This window comes from Tachypleus tridentatus, chromosome 7, assembly GCF_004210375.1.
Source record: "Tachypleus tridentatus isolate NWPU-2018 chromosome 7, ASM421037v1, whole genome shotgun sequence".
Lineage (NCBI taxonomy): Eukaryota > Metazoa > Arthropoda > Merostomata > Xiphosura > Limulidae > Tachypleus > Tachypleus tridentatus.
In genome coordinates this window covers 125,901,957-125,918,767 of record NC_134831.1, presented here as the reverse complement: position 1 = coordinate 125,918,767, position 16,811 = coordinate 125,901,957, and the positions used below count along the sequence as shown (strand labels likewise).

Here is a 16,811-nt window from a genome sequence, read left to right as displayed (position 1 = left end):
CTCAGAACACTTTGCCATGAGTTATGCAAGCATTACAATTTGACAGATTATTGACTGAAAATTATATCAAAAAAGGTCATGTAGCTACGTCAGTATCTTCAGGAGGGTCTTGGCATGGCCAGGTGGGTTAAGGCGTTCGATTCGTAATCTGAGGGTCGCGGGTTCGAATCCCTCCCACACCAAACATGCTTGCCCTTTCAGCCGTGGGGGCATTATAATTTTACGGTCAATCCCACTATTCGTTGGTAAAAGAGTAGCCCAAGAGTTGGCGGTGGGTGGTGATGATTAGCAGCCTTCCCTCTAGTCTTACACTACTAAATTAAGGACGGCTAGCGCAGATAGCCCTTGAGTAACTTCGCGCGAAATTCCAAAACAAAACCTTCAGGAGGAATTGTTTTAAACAAACACATAAAAAAGTTAAAATTCGTAGTTTCTTATATTAGCAAGTTCCACGTGAAGTGTACATTTTCACGACTGAAATAGTCAATGTAATATAAAGCCAAAAAATAATTATTTACTGTAATTATTAAAAGATTGAAATATTTCATCAAGTAAAAAAACAACCATGTAACAAAACTGAAAAATATATGAACTTATAGAAGCACAATGTGAAACTATATCTAGGACATAATAATGCTAAGTTATATAATTAACCTGATAGGACTTGACCTCTAGTAAGCAAAACAAGAAAACATATTATAATACTTTGATACTTGAGTTTTCATTGGTCACGAGACGTTGCTAGGGCGTAGTGTGTAAAGTTTTATTTATGCACGGTAGTACTGATGGGACATTGTTCAACGGACGTTAAATCTATGTCAGTACGTGAAGCTAACAACTAGTGTTTATGTGTTCCGTAAGTAAGTGTACTCTATTATTTCTCTAATGCTATTTTCAATAAGAGTTTTGGTTAGAATGCTTGAAATAGCTTATTTTTTTATTTTTTTTTTATTCCTATTCTTTAACTGTAAATATTATTTTGCATTAATATTTTAGTATATTAATTTAAGAAAACCTTTCTCTCTCTCTCTTTTTTTTTTTTTATAAGTTGGCCCAATTTCGTGAGAAATTATTGGTTTATGGCCGAAAATATCGTTAATAGCAAGAATTCCTACTACCTGACTCGTGTATTTTAGTCTTTATAAGTAAGAACGTAACACCAGCTTATTAATTATTTATGCTCGTTATCGGGATGGTTTTCCTTTCTATTTTTTACTATTTATCTAAATAGGTTGCTTATTCTGGTTTGGTTTGAATTTTGTGCAAAGGTACATGCGGACTATCTGCGCTAGCCGTCTCTAATTTAGCATTGTAAGACGCGAGCACAGGCAGCTGGTCATCACCACCCACCGCCAACTGTGGGGCTACTCTTTTACCAACGAATAGTGGGATTGACCGTCACATTATAACGCCCCCACGGCTGAAAGGGCGAGCATGTTTGGTGTGGGAGGGATTCGAACCTGCGATCATCGGATTACGAGTCGAGTGCCTTAACAACCTGACCATGCCGGGCTAGGCTTATTCTTACCTGAAGCTAATATCAGTTACGCGAAACGTGAAGAAGAAACCATGAATTATTTATTAGTAAATAGTTTTAGGCATATAAGGATAAAACTTGTATGTTTGTGTGATTATTATGGGAATTAGCCGTTTTGTGTATTTCAAAACTTAGAAACATACATAAATTGAAAATTATTATGGTAATTTCTCATACGAATTGTATAATCTAAGTTCATTTTTATAAAACTATTTATACAGAAGAAAGTAAAAATTTATGAATTTTTGTCAGTGTTTAAATGTTAAAATTTAATTAAAAATTATCGTGCTAAAACAAGAAACTCATGTAGTTTGAGGCTTATCTATACGTGCAATATTGTTATAAATGTTCCAGTGGTTTGTACGCCTTTTTTATGTCACCGAAGAAGAATTAAAGTATATTTATCATATTAGGCCTGATACATTTTTAATTGTCTTAAGGATTTTCAAGATTTGGAAAAGTGTATTATAAATTACAGGGGAGTAGATTTTTTACACCCGATGAGGGGAATGATTTTTGTAGCCACTTATGTGGACTGTTCAATTTGCAAATTGGTAATCTCTGATTACGGTGAACCTGAAAGCTGTAAACATGCAGTCACAGAGTAATCTTGTTGGCACGATACTTGGACGTATACTTAGGCCTACTGACTGGTACTTACGAAGTTACGAACTATAACACAGATCGAAAAGCATAAAACAATTCAACAGACCAAACTGTAGGGGGGATGATTGTATGCACCATACCCCCACTTAAAATGAAGGGGGGATGTACACCCTCTATCCCCCCCCAGGATCTACGCCCCTGATTATAGTAATAGTATTCCTTACCCCACCGCCCCTCGCCAGTACAGCGGTAAGTCTACGGATTTACAACGCTAAAATCAGGGGTTCGATTCCCTTCGGTGGGCTCAGCAGATAGTCCGATGTGGCTTTGCTATAAGAAAACACGCACATACACCCTAACCCCACCATAGTACATTTGTTATATCCATCCCTAAGCGACCAGGTTAAGAATACAGTACATATAAAAACATATTAAGCTTGCTAATAATCTATTATGAGATGTATTATTATAATTGTGCTTACGATTTATCCATATATGTATATAAATATCAAAGGAAGAAGTATAGCTGGTATTCTATTTCGTACGTATATCGGATTGATTTTCCGAAGTCTTTTCTCTTTAATTTGAATGTTTTTATGTAAGATATTCTCGTTCGATGGCGTACCAGCTGCTGCTAGGCAACCTTTATAACCTTAACATTTAGTTCATAATGATTCGTTTGACTGGTCTCTCACGCGCATGAGTGGAATAGCATTCACTTTTTTTTTTTTTATCCCACACTGATTCTAAGTTTCGTATTGTAATCTAAAGCATAAGTAAGGTAGAAGATAACGAATTTGATTCCGATTTATTGTAAACTTATTTGCTAGTTTCAGCACGCAGACAAACGCACTCTTGTTGAGTTCAAAACCTGTGAAACTGACACACTGTTAAGTTAGTCCTTTAAAATATTTTATGCACACGATAATTAAGAAATCTGCACAGCGCATTGGATACTTGAATGAATAAGTCCGGATTTTAAGTTTCACTATAAGAAAGTTTTAGTTCTTGCCGGTAAGGAACTTAGTATGATGAGTGAGACAAACAGAATATCTGTTCCACCAGAATTAACGAATATTCTCCTCGAATTTACGGTCAATGTCCTTATTGAAAGACCATCAGATATCGTGAATTATGCTGTTAATTATTTTACGAAGCTTCACACAGAACGACAGCAAAATGGTAGTAAAAAAACAGCTTTTCAGGACGATGCTGAAACCAGTGAAGATGATGATATTCTGGATGAAGAACCACCAAGTAGGCTAACCCTAACATTTTGTAACATTGATTGACAGTTATTATCTATAATGTTTTTAAGTGTAAGCCTAATCGGCTCGTTTAAGGCTAAACAATAAATACATCTGAGATAAAAAATTGTTTGCATGTTTTAGTTGTTTATGTTTACAGTATATACATGATAATTAGTCTGATAATGATAGGAATTCATGTCTCATTTTATGAGATGGTTTTTAAAGTTTAACTGAGTGACGTCAAAGAATGGTGAAAAAAACAAAGACGGACGTTTCAAACGTTTGCTTTTTTTATATTCCATATTTGTGTGTTGATTAATTTCATATTTCCAGTTCTGTTGTATTCCAAACTTACAGATTTGGTGCCATGGTGGGTAGCCTGCCTAGTGTAGTTTGTAGATATGTTAATCTATTTTGCACTGTATCGCAATATGCAATTTGTTTTGATTATCTTAATTATTTAATGTTCATGTACTAAATATATATGCCACAAATGTATACTTGTTAAATACTTGTTAGAGCAAAATTAACAGGTAATATTTCAATATAAGAATAATATTCAAATAGGCTTGTTTAATCATAACTGCAGTATTTAATGTTTAGATTGTTCAGATATCATATATTAGCTGCTTTTTCGTGTCCTTACATATGATAAAATTGCATATTGTATTTTATTCAAATATATTATTTATAATCTTATTATGCATGTCTGTCCACATCTTTAGACAGTATATCATACAATTTTAAACAGTAAATAGTAAGTGTTAGACTGTTGGGCCACATGCCCTTCTTGCACAATGCATTTTCTAAAGTTGTTAAACACTGGTGTTGTTTTTATTATACTTGTTAAATACTCTCTTCACTTGAATGCAAGCATATCAGGAGTATGATAGATTTCTGAAGACATAGATTGAAACTGATTTTTAACTGGTAATATTTAATAATTTCAAATTTACATTTAAAACATTTTCTGCATTAGCTTACAGCATTCCAGCCTTCTCACTATAGACAAAAAAAACTTTTAATGTATCAATAACAGAATGTTTCTTGTCATTTACAACTTGGGTTATTAATATATATATTATCTATTAGCATATCACCTGCATGGTACTATATGTAAATTATGTAATTTTATATAAAATCTTAAAGATTGTGAATTTGTAAGGTTGATAATTGAATATAAAATCTAAACTGAGACCTCTTTTTTAGCCACTGCTCTATTTTCTTACTGTTATTCGAATAGCTTATTGAATGAAGTGTGAATGTGTTTACAGAAAGTGTATGTTTGTCTAACCTTCTGTATAAGTACAACATAGTTTTCAAGGTATATGCTAATAAATCATTTATAATAGAATGCTATAGGATATTTTTGCTGATAGTTTAACATCAAGGTTTGTGAGTAAAGGGTATTTTTATAAAATGTTTTAAAGTGGATATTAGCGAGTAGCTGTGTTATTTAAACAACATACTGGTTTGCCTTTAGGACTTGAAGTATCCATTGCTAGATCTTGTATGCAAACCTGTATTTACTTACAGCTACATTGTGAGAATTTTTTCCAGTTTGCAATATATTTTATGGTAATGAAATAAAACACAAAAAGATTACACCTTATCTTTATGAGGAAATGATTGATGTACAAGTCACATAAGTAAATACAGCAGGACTATATAAGATAATTATGTTTACAGGTTTTATCTGTGACAAGATCTAGCAAATGGCACATTGTAGTTTCTTGTAAATATGTTAATGAGAACAATGCACACACATGGTATTGTGAATAATAATATATTTTCTGTAGTAAGTGTTCCCTTGTTATTCTGTTACAATAATGTGCCCCATATCAATTCACTAAATAAGAAACAATCAAATATGATTACAAAACTAGTTAGGGAACAATAGCATATTTTTATTCATTGGTTTCCAGTCTTCATTGCTGCATAAGATCACATTAGGAGTATATTAGTCCATATTTTGTGATGAACTGTTCCTAGCACATGTACAAACTACACAAACCTAATCCTTCACACGATTTTCTTTTCTTCACAATCACTATTCCTTTCAGCATATAGCTAAATCTGACTTTAACCATGTTGTTGACACATATAACCTTTAACAACAAAATATGGAATAGTCCCACCCGTTTTGTTGTTGTTGTTAGGGCCTTTTGAGTACGATAAGTATCAAGTATAAGATGTTGAATGAAATATTTATTTAGATTTCCATAACCCTAAAAACATGTATAACTATTTTTATGATAGCTTTAAATCTTTACACAAGTTATACATGATGAGTCACAATCATGACTTTTCTGTATACTGTCATCTGACTAATCAGGAAAACAAAACATTCCTAGAAAAATTAGTTAAAGTACAATACTTATTTCTTAGTCTGTTTTTTTTCTCAAAATTACAGATCTTTGATTTTTTTATTAGTAGCTCTTTAAGTAAAGGTATTGATTATTTCCATGTGTAAATAACAACTGCATAAAATTATAGCAACTTTTATTACGTGCTTGACTAATATTGTAGAACCTCTTGATCTCTCATTGTCACCAACACTCATGTTAAACTGTAAAACTTCCAACTAAAGTGTGTCATTTCTGTTTGCAAACTTCTCCAACTGAGCTTTGTGAAATAGAGTTCTGTTAGAATTAAATATCATTCTTAAGAAATGTTTTCATCTGTCATTAAACGATCCCATGTTAGTGGTTAATTTAGTTCTGAAACTGAAACTATAAAACTATGTTTTGATAATCTGTCTTAATCATTAGAAATTGTTTTATTAAATTGTATTTAACACTTTTCAAATAATGATAATTGTTCTTATATAACTGTGAGAGCTTGTAATTTGTACTTTTATTTGTTTGATTTTACTGTTTTGTAAAATACTTGTAAGTATAAATCATATATTTGGCAGAAATATTTTTGGTTAGAAATCAGTCTTTGTGCAAACCATTTTTATTGTAATGTACCAAGTTATGTACATGTTATTGAACCACTTACTAAAATAATAATGTAAAATATATGCATATGATCTGAATAACATGATAACACTACACAACAATTTTTTGAAAAGTTTTTGCTGATTGTGACAGGTACCTGGTGGGTATGCACAAATATAGTTTTGGATTTTGCTTCATCACGTAGGAACTCTGAGAAATAGACAGTTAACTGTTTACTGGCAATAACATATTTAATTGCGTTTGTTTCTAATATGCTATTAAGTTCAACATAATTAAAAGTGTTTTGCTCCTGATTTTTGTTTGTATTAAATGTCAGGTGCATCACGTTGCAATGTCCAACAGTAGTCAGCAAGCATTAACGGATTCCAGTTGCCCTGATATCGTTTTTCCATTGTAGCAACATCCTGGTGAAACTGAAGATTTTGATAAAAAGGTACATGATGGGCAAATTTGGATGTGATTTTCATGATCAGCAGCCAAAAATCTGTAAGGAACACTCAACAGTGTTCAAGAAACAAAAACTTTGTTGTGCAGTGTTATTATTGTTTTAGTCTGAAGAAATGTAATAGTTTTTAGGTTAAAAATTTTACCTACAAAAGATACATGGATAATTAAAACAAACTATGGTAACCTCAGGGACAGATGATGCATATGTAAAAATAACTCTCAGTAGGATTAAGAATATGTATCTATTCATATTTTCACACTTTGAAGGATCTGTACTCCCAGATTTTCATGTGGAAAAGTTCACAAGACATGCTGTATGAGTGTAAATAACAAGTGTTTACTTTCTCACTGAGTGTATAAATCATACGATGATTAACAAATACAGTGCTCTTGAGGTGTCACCTTGTGATAAGAAGGTTTATTTATATACATGTTAAGAACATGAAATAATAAAATGAAATAAAGACCCTTGAGAGTTGTAATTTTCTTAACCCAGTAAAGGAAATAAAATAGTTGTTGAAGCATCTTTCTATATGTTGGAGATGTTTAAGTGTGTATCTTTTTATGAGTGTGGTTTTTAAAAAAAATGTGTAATTGTTTCATACAAAATATAGTGCCACCAATAGTAGGTATTGTGTATTTACTGTCCTGAAAAATATGGACATATATTTAATTGTTTGGTTGTATTTTGTTTTATTTTTCTCTTCATAATAATCCTAAAAATTTAGTGATTACACTTTTGACACAATAAATAGAGCAAAATTAAAGTTATGTCAACTTGTTATACAAATGATAAGAACTAGAAACTAGTTATGGAGGTAGAGTTGTAATTTTCTTAACCCAGTAAAGGAAATAAAATAGTTGTTGAAGCATCTTTCTATATGTTGGAGATGTTTAAGTGTGTATCTTTTTATGAGTGTGGTTTTTAAAAAAAATGTGTAATTGTTTCATACAAAATATAGTGCCACCAATAGTAGGTATTGTGTATTTACTGTCCTGAAAAATATGGACATATATTTAATTGTTTGGTTGTATTTTGTTTTATTTTTCTCTTCATAATAATCCTAAAAATTTAGTGATTACACTTTTGACACAATAAATAGAGCAAAATTAAAGTTATGTCAACTTGTTATACAAATGATAAGAACTAGAAACCAGTTATGGAGGTAGAAGATTTAACTGTATTGATATACTTTACTGACTGTGTTGTTGATAAGACATTAGCAGTGAGTTAGTAACTATTAATAAGTAATTTTTCAGGATGACTTACGGGTGGAAAGGTGTTATGTTGGTTATGAAATATTCAAATTCTTAGATGAATTTGTGAAGAAAAACTACTTAAGAAGGAAACTGAATGTTTGTGACTATGATTATTCTTGTCAATTATAGGTTATTCTTGTGTTTCTGGATTTTATCTTTCTTATATATCAAAAAGGGAATGATAAGTGTTTTCACACTTTAAGTTGAAAAACAAATGTGGTAGAAAAGTTCTGTATACACACATGTACATAAATATAATAATAAAAATAATTTCCAACTAAGCAGTTGTTATGTATAAATATACATATGTCAAATTTGCTTCATTTAAAATAATAAATTTATTTGCTACAGATTTTAATGCTAAAGTTCCCTTAAATGTATTTAGCCACAGCATAACATCTCATAGTATGGCTCAGTTTTTTCTTTTTCAGATAGAAACTTTTAGCTCATATCTCTATTATCTCTTGACCAATTTGAGGTCTAATTACAGTTTTGGACTCAGGAGGTCAAACCCTTTTGATTGATGTATTTGACCATCTAAGTTATCCTAGATTAATTTGCTCTAATCCTGCCTTAAAATAATTTCAATTTGAGGATAGGCTAATAGAGGCCCTGATGAGTAATAAAATTCAAATGGTTATGTGTGGTATTACTGGCACATAAAAGTATAGTTAAGAAAACGAGGAATAAAGGGTCTTGTAGATCACTCTAATTCTGTCTAAAAGAGTTTGAAGCGCTATGGCTGTTGAGGATTGCTTCTTGCTTATGTTAATTTCTTTTGTAGAATTTATATGGATTAAGGTAGGTTTTCTTTTTAGTGCTGTAATTCATTATTTGCAGTTGCTTAGTACCTTGTTTGTGATATGGAAAATTTACGCATGTCAAATATATTTTCAGTTGTTTTTACAAAAGTAGAAAAAAACTTATCTCCTACCTTGTGTACTTCTTTGCATCTGATTTTGTACAAAACATTCCTAGCTTTTTATATTGTCATGTAATGGGCATGTCTGTGGAAAATCCAGTAAAAACTGACAGTATTTTAGAATATTGTTATTAGAATACAAGACTTAGTTTTGTGTAAGTGTTGTAGTTTTCACAAAAAAATAGCATAGTTCCACTGAAAACACAGAATAAACATGGTTTCTAAGTTTTGTTATTGGTTTCATTTAATGAAAAAATTGTTCATGAAAATTAATGTTTTGTTTTTAAATGACTCAGTGCAACATAAAATGTGAGTGTACAATTCAGAACAAAAAATCTATTTCATGTGTATATAAAAAATATTTCACACTTGTGTAGTGTCAGTATGGAGAAATTAAAAATACATACCCTATACAGAGTTTAACAACTAAAATAGAATAATAAGACAATATAATGTTTTTTGTTCTTTGCTTGTAAACCATCTTTAAACTTCGAAGTAAATATATTAACATTGTTATTTAGCTGTTTAAGATGCAAAGAAAAAGTGAATAATACAGGATTTTACTTTTACTGATTTGGAACTAAAATAATGCTCAGTTAAACAAATTCATGACCTCAACCATTTACCTATCATTCTTAGAGATGAGTGAACAGTAATTACTTGGAAAGATGCATTCATTCAGAACTTTTCATATGTCATTTGATACTTATAATATATTCTAAGTGAACAACAGTTTACATAAGGTTCTGTTCAAAAGATCCTTTGAGAAGCTCTGATGCAATGTGTGTAATAATTATTCACAGAGGATTTGAACAAGTGTGTTCGTTTCAACTGGTATTTATCACGACTTTAAAAAGGCAAATAATGCTTTCTTTAAGTAAAGTATCTTTTGAAATTTATTTCCCACTTTGAATGTTTTGTAATCATTATTAGTTTCTACATATGTTACGTTGTTACATTAGTTTGTATGTTTATGACAGTTAAAATAGACTTTGTTGTTTATCACATACACGAGGCTCAGTTTACTTCACGTTGTTTTAAGTGAGTGGAAGAGCTTCGTTCAACTTAATTGTGTTTTCAAGTTTTATGGTAGTCGTGATTGTCTTGCATTCGAAAACCCAACAAAGAAGCTATTCTACATTTTGTAAGCGGGAGGTGACTGTGTCAATATTTACTGATAAGACTGTTGTCAGATGTATACAATTGTTGTAACAGGCGGCATTTTATTAACAAGCCTTTGACTAGTCTTTAACATTATCGCATATGACATTTTTGTAACGACAGGAGAAAGGACATTTTCGTACAGGCCCAACTATCGCAGGTATATATATATTAATAGAACTTCATTTTTACACATAGCATCTATTTTGAGCTCTGTGCAAAACTGTATTTACATATATATCAATAGTAAATTAATCAGTCGTTTATCAAGAGAACGTAGATGAGCTTGTATTCTTTCCTTATAGCCCTCCAGTGGCACTGCAATATGTCTGTGAATTTGCAACGTTAAAAAACCAGGTTTCGAGACCTATGGTGGGCAGAGCACGGATAGCCCATTGTGTAACTTTGCGCTTAACTACAAGCAAAGAAAACGAACCTTCGTTATAGCACAAAACGATTTACATTTCAAAACATTATGTTCAATGTGTGTTTAGTTTATTCTTAAAAAAAAAAGACTGATTTACGTAAACAGTATCTTTATGTGACATTATTGTGAATAAAATTATTTACTTTATTTATTGCTTCATTAACTGATCTACATAAACTTTATAAAACATTGTTACACTTACAAAACAAGCATATGTATGTTTAGTTATTAGAAGAGAAAGAATAAAAATAGATTTTGGGGGCATTTTTGCAAGCATACTTACGTTTATTAGGATTTTCGGTTTCTTTACCAGGCTGACGTTTGTTGTGGCAGTGTAATGATTCTACATGTAAGTAACCGACTACACTCATGTTTTTTTTGTTTCATTACTGTCGGTACTGTAGATATCAACATTTACCAAACATTGAAGAGATTGTTTGTTTTTTTGGGATTTCGTGCAAAGCTACGCGAGGGATATCTGTGTTAGCCGTCCCTAATTTAGAAATGTAAGACTAGAGGGAAGGCAGCTAGTCATCACCACCCACCGCCAACTCTTGGGCTACTCTTTTACCAACGAATAGTGGGATTGACCGAGCATTATCGCGCCTCCAGGGGTAAAGAAGCTTTGCTCCTGTGATTATATTGGTGGAAACATCCTCACTTCAAGATAGCGAACTCCTCTTGAATTCAAAGGTGATTGGGGATATACTATTGAGGTTACGCCTCATGCTACTTCGAATTCGTCACGAGGAGTTATTCTTGAGAGGGATTTGAAGAACATTCCCGAGTCCGAGATTCTCGCTGGTTTCTCCACCTAAGGAGTTTCTGCAGTGAGGCGTATCTCCACTCGCAAAGATGGAACTATGATGCCAACCATTGTGCTCATTTTGACATTTACATCACCACGTACACCTGCCACCATCAAGGCAGGTTATCTTAACTGCAAGGTATGGCCATATATTCCTAACCCTCTTGGTTTCCAGTTTCAACAGTTCAGTTACTCGAAGACATCATGTCGTCGTTCCTTGACGTGTGCCTGTTGCGGTGGCAAGGACCACGATGCCTATTAGTGTGAAATGGACCCTCATTGCATCAATTGCAATGGCTCTCACCCGTCCTACTTTTGTTTTTGCCCTAAATGGTTAGAAGGAAAAGAGATGTAGCGTTTGAAAACTATTCAAAACCTTACTTACCTTGAGGCTCGAAAGTTGCTATCCACCACTTCATCTCGGACATATGCTGCTGAACTTCGTTCCACTACTACAGTGGGAGTGCAGACGGATCTCTCTGTGCCTCCAAAAGAATCGTTTTTAATCCAAATAAAAAGTCTTTTGACCTCCATGGTTAAAGTTGATGAATCAACTTCAACACACATCTCTGTCCCTTACATACATTCCAACAAACCCTAAGATCCACTTCCTTTGGTGTCGGGTACAGGCATTTTCTCCGATACATCTTCTTCTCTCACCCCAAGATGCAAAACGATCATTCGTTCACGTCCTCATTCGCTGGAATCCTCTTCCAACTGCAAAGACCTGCCCAATCGACCCAGAGCAGGATCCATGGAGGTCTGCAGACCTCCTTCAAATAAAGAAGAAAGACCTGGTCAAAAACAGAATGGCTCTCCACCCAGTTTGCCTACACGTAAATAAAAATGGCTTCCTCGATATAATGGAACTGTTGAGGTTTATGTTCTAATCTGGATGACATTAAAACATGACTCTCTAAAAAACCGTTTGCATGCACTTTTGCCACCAATGGGGTTTTCACCCTGATCCTGAAGTCCGTATCAGTGAAGTTGTGCTGCCTGTGGTCCCTGAGACAAAGTTCTTGGGGCTTAACTTTGACTGTAAGCTGACCTTTATACCACACATCAAGCAGCTATGGGTCAAATGCACAAGAGCACTGAACATCCTTTGTGGCTTCTCTTCCACCTCTTGGGGAGCAGATCGATGTTCTATGCTAAAAATATATCGTGCTCTTATTCGATCGAAACTCTACTATGGATCACTGCTCTATGGCTCTGCCAGGACCTTGGCCTTAGAGATGCTGGACCTCGTTCATCATCAGGAACTTCGGTTCTGCACTGGGATTTTCTGCACTTCCTCAGTTCAGAGCAAATACAGTCTCATGAACCATCTTTGCTCCTCTGCCATTTGCAGCTGTCTTTACTTTCTGCTTCGAAACTCTGTTCCTTACCAAAGCATCCCACCTGGGGTTGTGTTTTCCTTCTTCGGTGACCATGCTTTTTTCAGAACAGTTGATCTGTTATTACTCCTTTTGCCCTTCATATCCAGGTGGACTTGGATGAACTGGGTCTGTCCTTGGATAACATTGCTGTATTCATTGGTCAGCCCATCCCACCATGGCTTATTGCAGTCTTCATATGTGATCTTTCTTTCAGTCACCTAAAAAAGGCAGATACTCCAGATTGGAAGTACCGTCTTTTATTCAATGAATATCTTTCAAACAATCATTCAGTTCCCATTTATACAGATGGTTCCAAATCAGGTAATTCAGTGGGCTCTGCTATGGTTTGCTATGGGTCAGTAGTTGCGCGTAGAATCCCTTCTACAGCTTCTGTGTTCACTGCTGAACTGTATGCCATATCTCTTGCCCTGGATCATATTGCAGCTGAGCAGTACTCCAACTGCACTATTTATACTTATTCGCTTAGTTCTATACTTGCCTTGGAATCGCTACACGTTAGCTCACATCCTATTCTCGCTGATATTCGAAACCGACTGGCCCATTTCTCATTAGCAGCTACTTCAATTCAGTTTTTCTGGATACCAGGCCATGTTGGTATTCGCGGGAACGAGCTTGCAGACATGGCAGCTAAATATGTCTGCTTCAGCACCATCACTCCTATTCCGTACATGGACTATGGTGTTGTCTTCAAGGCTCGGCTCTGTGCCAGTTGGCAGTCGAATTGGAGTGAGCAACGTGAAAACAAACTTTTCCAAATCAAACCCTGTATTGGACTTTGGCCATCTAGCTTCCGTAAGGATCCAAAAGATGAAGTTGTTTCTACTTGATTACGCATTGGTCACAGTTTTTTAACTCATCGTCTTCTTTTATCTGGGACTGATGCATCAATGTGTTGTCTGTGTAACACTCGGGTCATAATAAGCCACATTTTACTATCTTGCCGTCGTTACAACGATTCTATATGGTTGCCATCTGTCCTACATGGGTGTAAAAGTTTTTGGCCTATAAAAATACCGGCCAACCCCAAATTGGTTGTCATGTAGAAGACGTTCATATGGCGATCATCTGTCTGTAGCCTCTTACCGATATTTTGAATATGTTTTTTAAAACAATTACCGTGAGCGTATTGACATTTGTAATGGAATCTGCAAGGGATTGATCGTTAGAGAATTACATTCAAATGATTGAAAGAAAACGGTAGGGGGAATGTCAGTAATTGGAAAGCTGCTGATGTGTGGTCAGGGGACAGTTACGAAAAGTTACTAATAGCTTAAACTAGGTAATTAACCTGTAAAAATTGTAATAAACACTGCTTTAGTGTATCTTTTCATAGATTTGATGAAATTATCAAAATCGATTGGTTTATTAATGCATATAGTCCTAACTTGAATACTTTGTAGTTTACCTATCGTTAAAGTTTTGAAGTACTACATTATTTTCATTCGTTGTGAAATTATGTTGTTTTTAGTATCAGTATAGGATCTATATAAAAGTACGCCAATTTCATTACATATGATGTTCGGAAGTAGTCGAGGGTCTTATGCCCCATAACACTTAAAATGTAATGGATATACACTGATTGTATTGATGATATCGTTAAAACAGTTTAAACGTATTATAGAATTAACTGGGATTTTTATGCCAGTTTACATATTTAATAAAAGCAAAGAAAAAATATATACGAATCACTTCGTCTTATCTGGCTCAGCATGGACAGGTGGATAGGACGTTCTACTTGTGATATGAGGGTCGCGAGTTCGAATCTCCGTCACATCAAACATGTTTGTCCTTTCAGCCGTGGGGGCCTAATAAAGATTCGGTCAATCCTACTATTCGTTGGTAAAAGAGTAGTCCAAGAATTACCGATGGGTGGTGATGGTTAGCTGCCTTCTATCTAGTCATACACTGCTAAATTAGGGACGGCTAACGCAGATAACCCTTCTTTTGCATATATACTTCTGTAGCTTGACTAGTTATTTAGGCGATAACCATACCAGCATATATATCACTAGCGAGCCCGTGGGTCTATGGCCCTCATTTACAGGGTTGCTATAATGCAAATTTAACGTTTTAGTTTACTATGTCGCACTTCTCAGTTTAATGAATATTGCCGCTATAAAACAAATTTAACTTCATTAACCAAGTTATGAGTAGTAATTATTAGGCCTACTTAATTACATGCTCTGATGTAGATTAGTGCCAAATTTGGATTCTGCGTTTGGTGAATCTCCGTAAAAGTGTTTTCGCGAAATACCCGATTTCCCTAAGGTGCTGGGCGAAACGTTTATTTTTATGCAAATCTTTGAGGTCGACATGATTCGTTTAGCACCATTTACAAGTCGGTGCGACCAACGGTTTAGGAGTTGTGTGAGAATGACACTGAATCTTGTATTGATACGTTTAACTGTTGTACGTTATCATGTCGTAGTTTGTTTTTTATGATCACTTACCTTAACACCTTTTTTCAACTAATACATTTTGAACGTTTTTAGGTGTCTTGTTATTGGTGTTGGTTTTTATTCGCTCTAAAATTATACTTCTAATGTTAATGTAATACACGTGATATTGTTGCACAGTAGTAAGTAAGATGAAGTGGTTAACAGTGATGATTTTATTACTTGGAATTGTAACACACTTAGAGAATTATCAAATGCATAATTTTCGCCATTACATAGAGTGCAGGAAGTTTTTAATCATTGTTTTGTTTGATTGTATTGGATTTCAACTGTTAAAATGGAAATCTTGAGTTGTGGCATCAGTGTGTTTTAAACCTAAATCTTTATAGAGCAGAGATAACCCATTGTGTAGCTTTGTGCTTAATCACAAATGAACCAATTATTATTATTTTTACCTTGGAAGATCACATTCTTTAATTATACAGCTTTTATATAAACTACCAGTAGTCTGTGAACTACTGAACTACACTATTCCCCTCAAAAAACTTTAAAGATCACTATGGAATAAGACATTTATTAAGGATCCACTGTGTATCAGAGAAAGAAAAACGTTTCCTTCTGTTTTAATGACAGTCTGTCATACAGCTTTAATACCACTTTGTGTGACAAAGTAGGTTTGCCACGCCCATCTTTTCCAGATCAAGTTAATTTTAGAAAACCTTGTCTAGTTGCAGCATACCCATTCATGAACATTTGTGCATAAATTTGGATCAGGGTGTACAAAAGTGAACATGCTTGTGTCCTGTGAACATACAAATGCTAACTTTTTTTTTTTTTTCCGTATATATTTTCGGAGGAAAATAACTCAAAATAGAAAAATTGCACATTACTATTGCACATACAAAACAATAAAAATTGGTAAACTTCATTTGGCTTTTGTTTGCTACTTTTAAATTATTTGTAGTAATAAATGCAAACCAAAAAAATGTTTACTTCCATCAATCCCATAGTTTTTCTTCAAGTACCCGATGGTAGAGCAGCAAGTCTTCTGATTTATAACTCCTAAAATCGAGAGTTCCATTCCTCTTGGTGCACACAGTAAATAGCCTAACATAAGAAAACTCGCACGCATGCTTTAAGTACCTGTTTCCAGCCTTAAAGAGCTACAGCAATATTATGTAACGGGAAGACATCTTCAGATATAGATATTGTCATATACAATAGGCTGGACTTGCAAAAGCAAACTAATCAGACTAAATGAATTGATGCTTATAGAGTTCTGAATTTTAATAAAGTTTTAAGTTTATTTCCTTCAAACAACATGCACACAAGGACAAACTTTATATTAATAGAACTCAGGATATAATTATTAGGTATAAATTGATTTTGACAAAACTTTGGTTGTAAAAATATCATAAAGGTAACTGTTAATGCCACTTTGAAGGTTGAGGCCATTTGTTAGTAATAAATTTTGAATCTTGGTGTTCACTTTGCTTATCTAATAATAGAAATTTTCCACTCGGGTATTAAACTGAAAAAAAATGAAATGAAAGTATTCTGAGATGTTGTGATTAGCTCTTGAATTTATCTATGAATTAGCAACATGGTTAATATATAGTGTTATGTTGGAC

General features: G+C 33.8%; 1 protein-coding gene across 3 annotated transcripts in view; it reads left to right on the top strand.

Annotated features, from left to right (window-relative positions):
- Positions 1-803: 803 nt before the first annotated feature.
- The window catches only part of LOC143256533 (cAMP-dependent protein kinase type II regulatory subunit-like), an 80,776-nt gene continuing 64,768 nt past the window's right edge, over positions 804-16,811 (top strand). The window contains exon 1 of one of the 3 annotated variants that reach the window (XM_076513884.1): positions 804-860. In XM_076513884.1, the coding sequence (XP_076369999.1) occupies positions 848-860 (13 nt within the window). In that variant the 5' untranslated portion in view covers positions 804-847. Of the gene's footprint in view, positions 861-2,769; positions 3,401-16,811 lie in introns of those variants that run through there. The other 2 variants (XM_076513881.1, XM_076513882.1) reach the window with 2 other exon arrangements.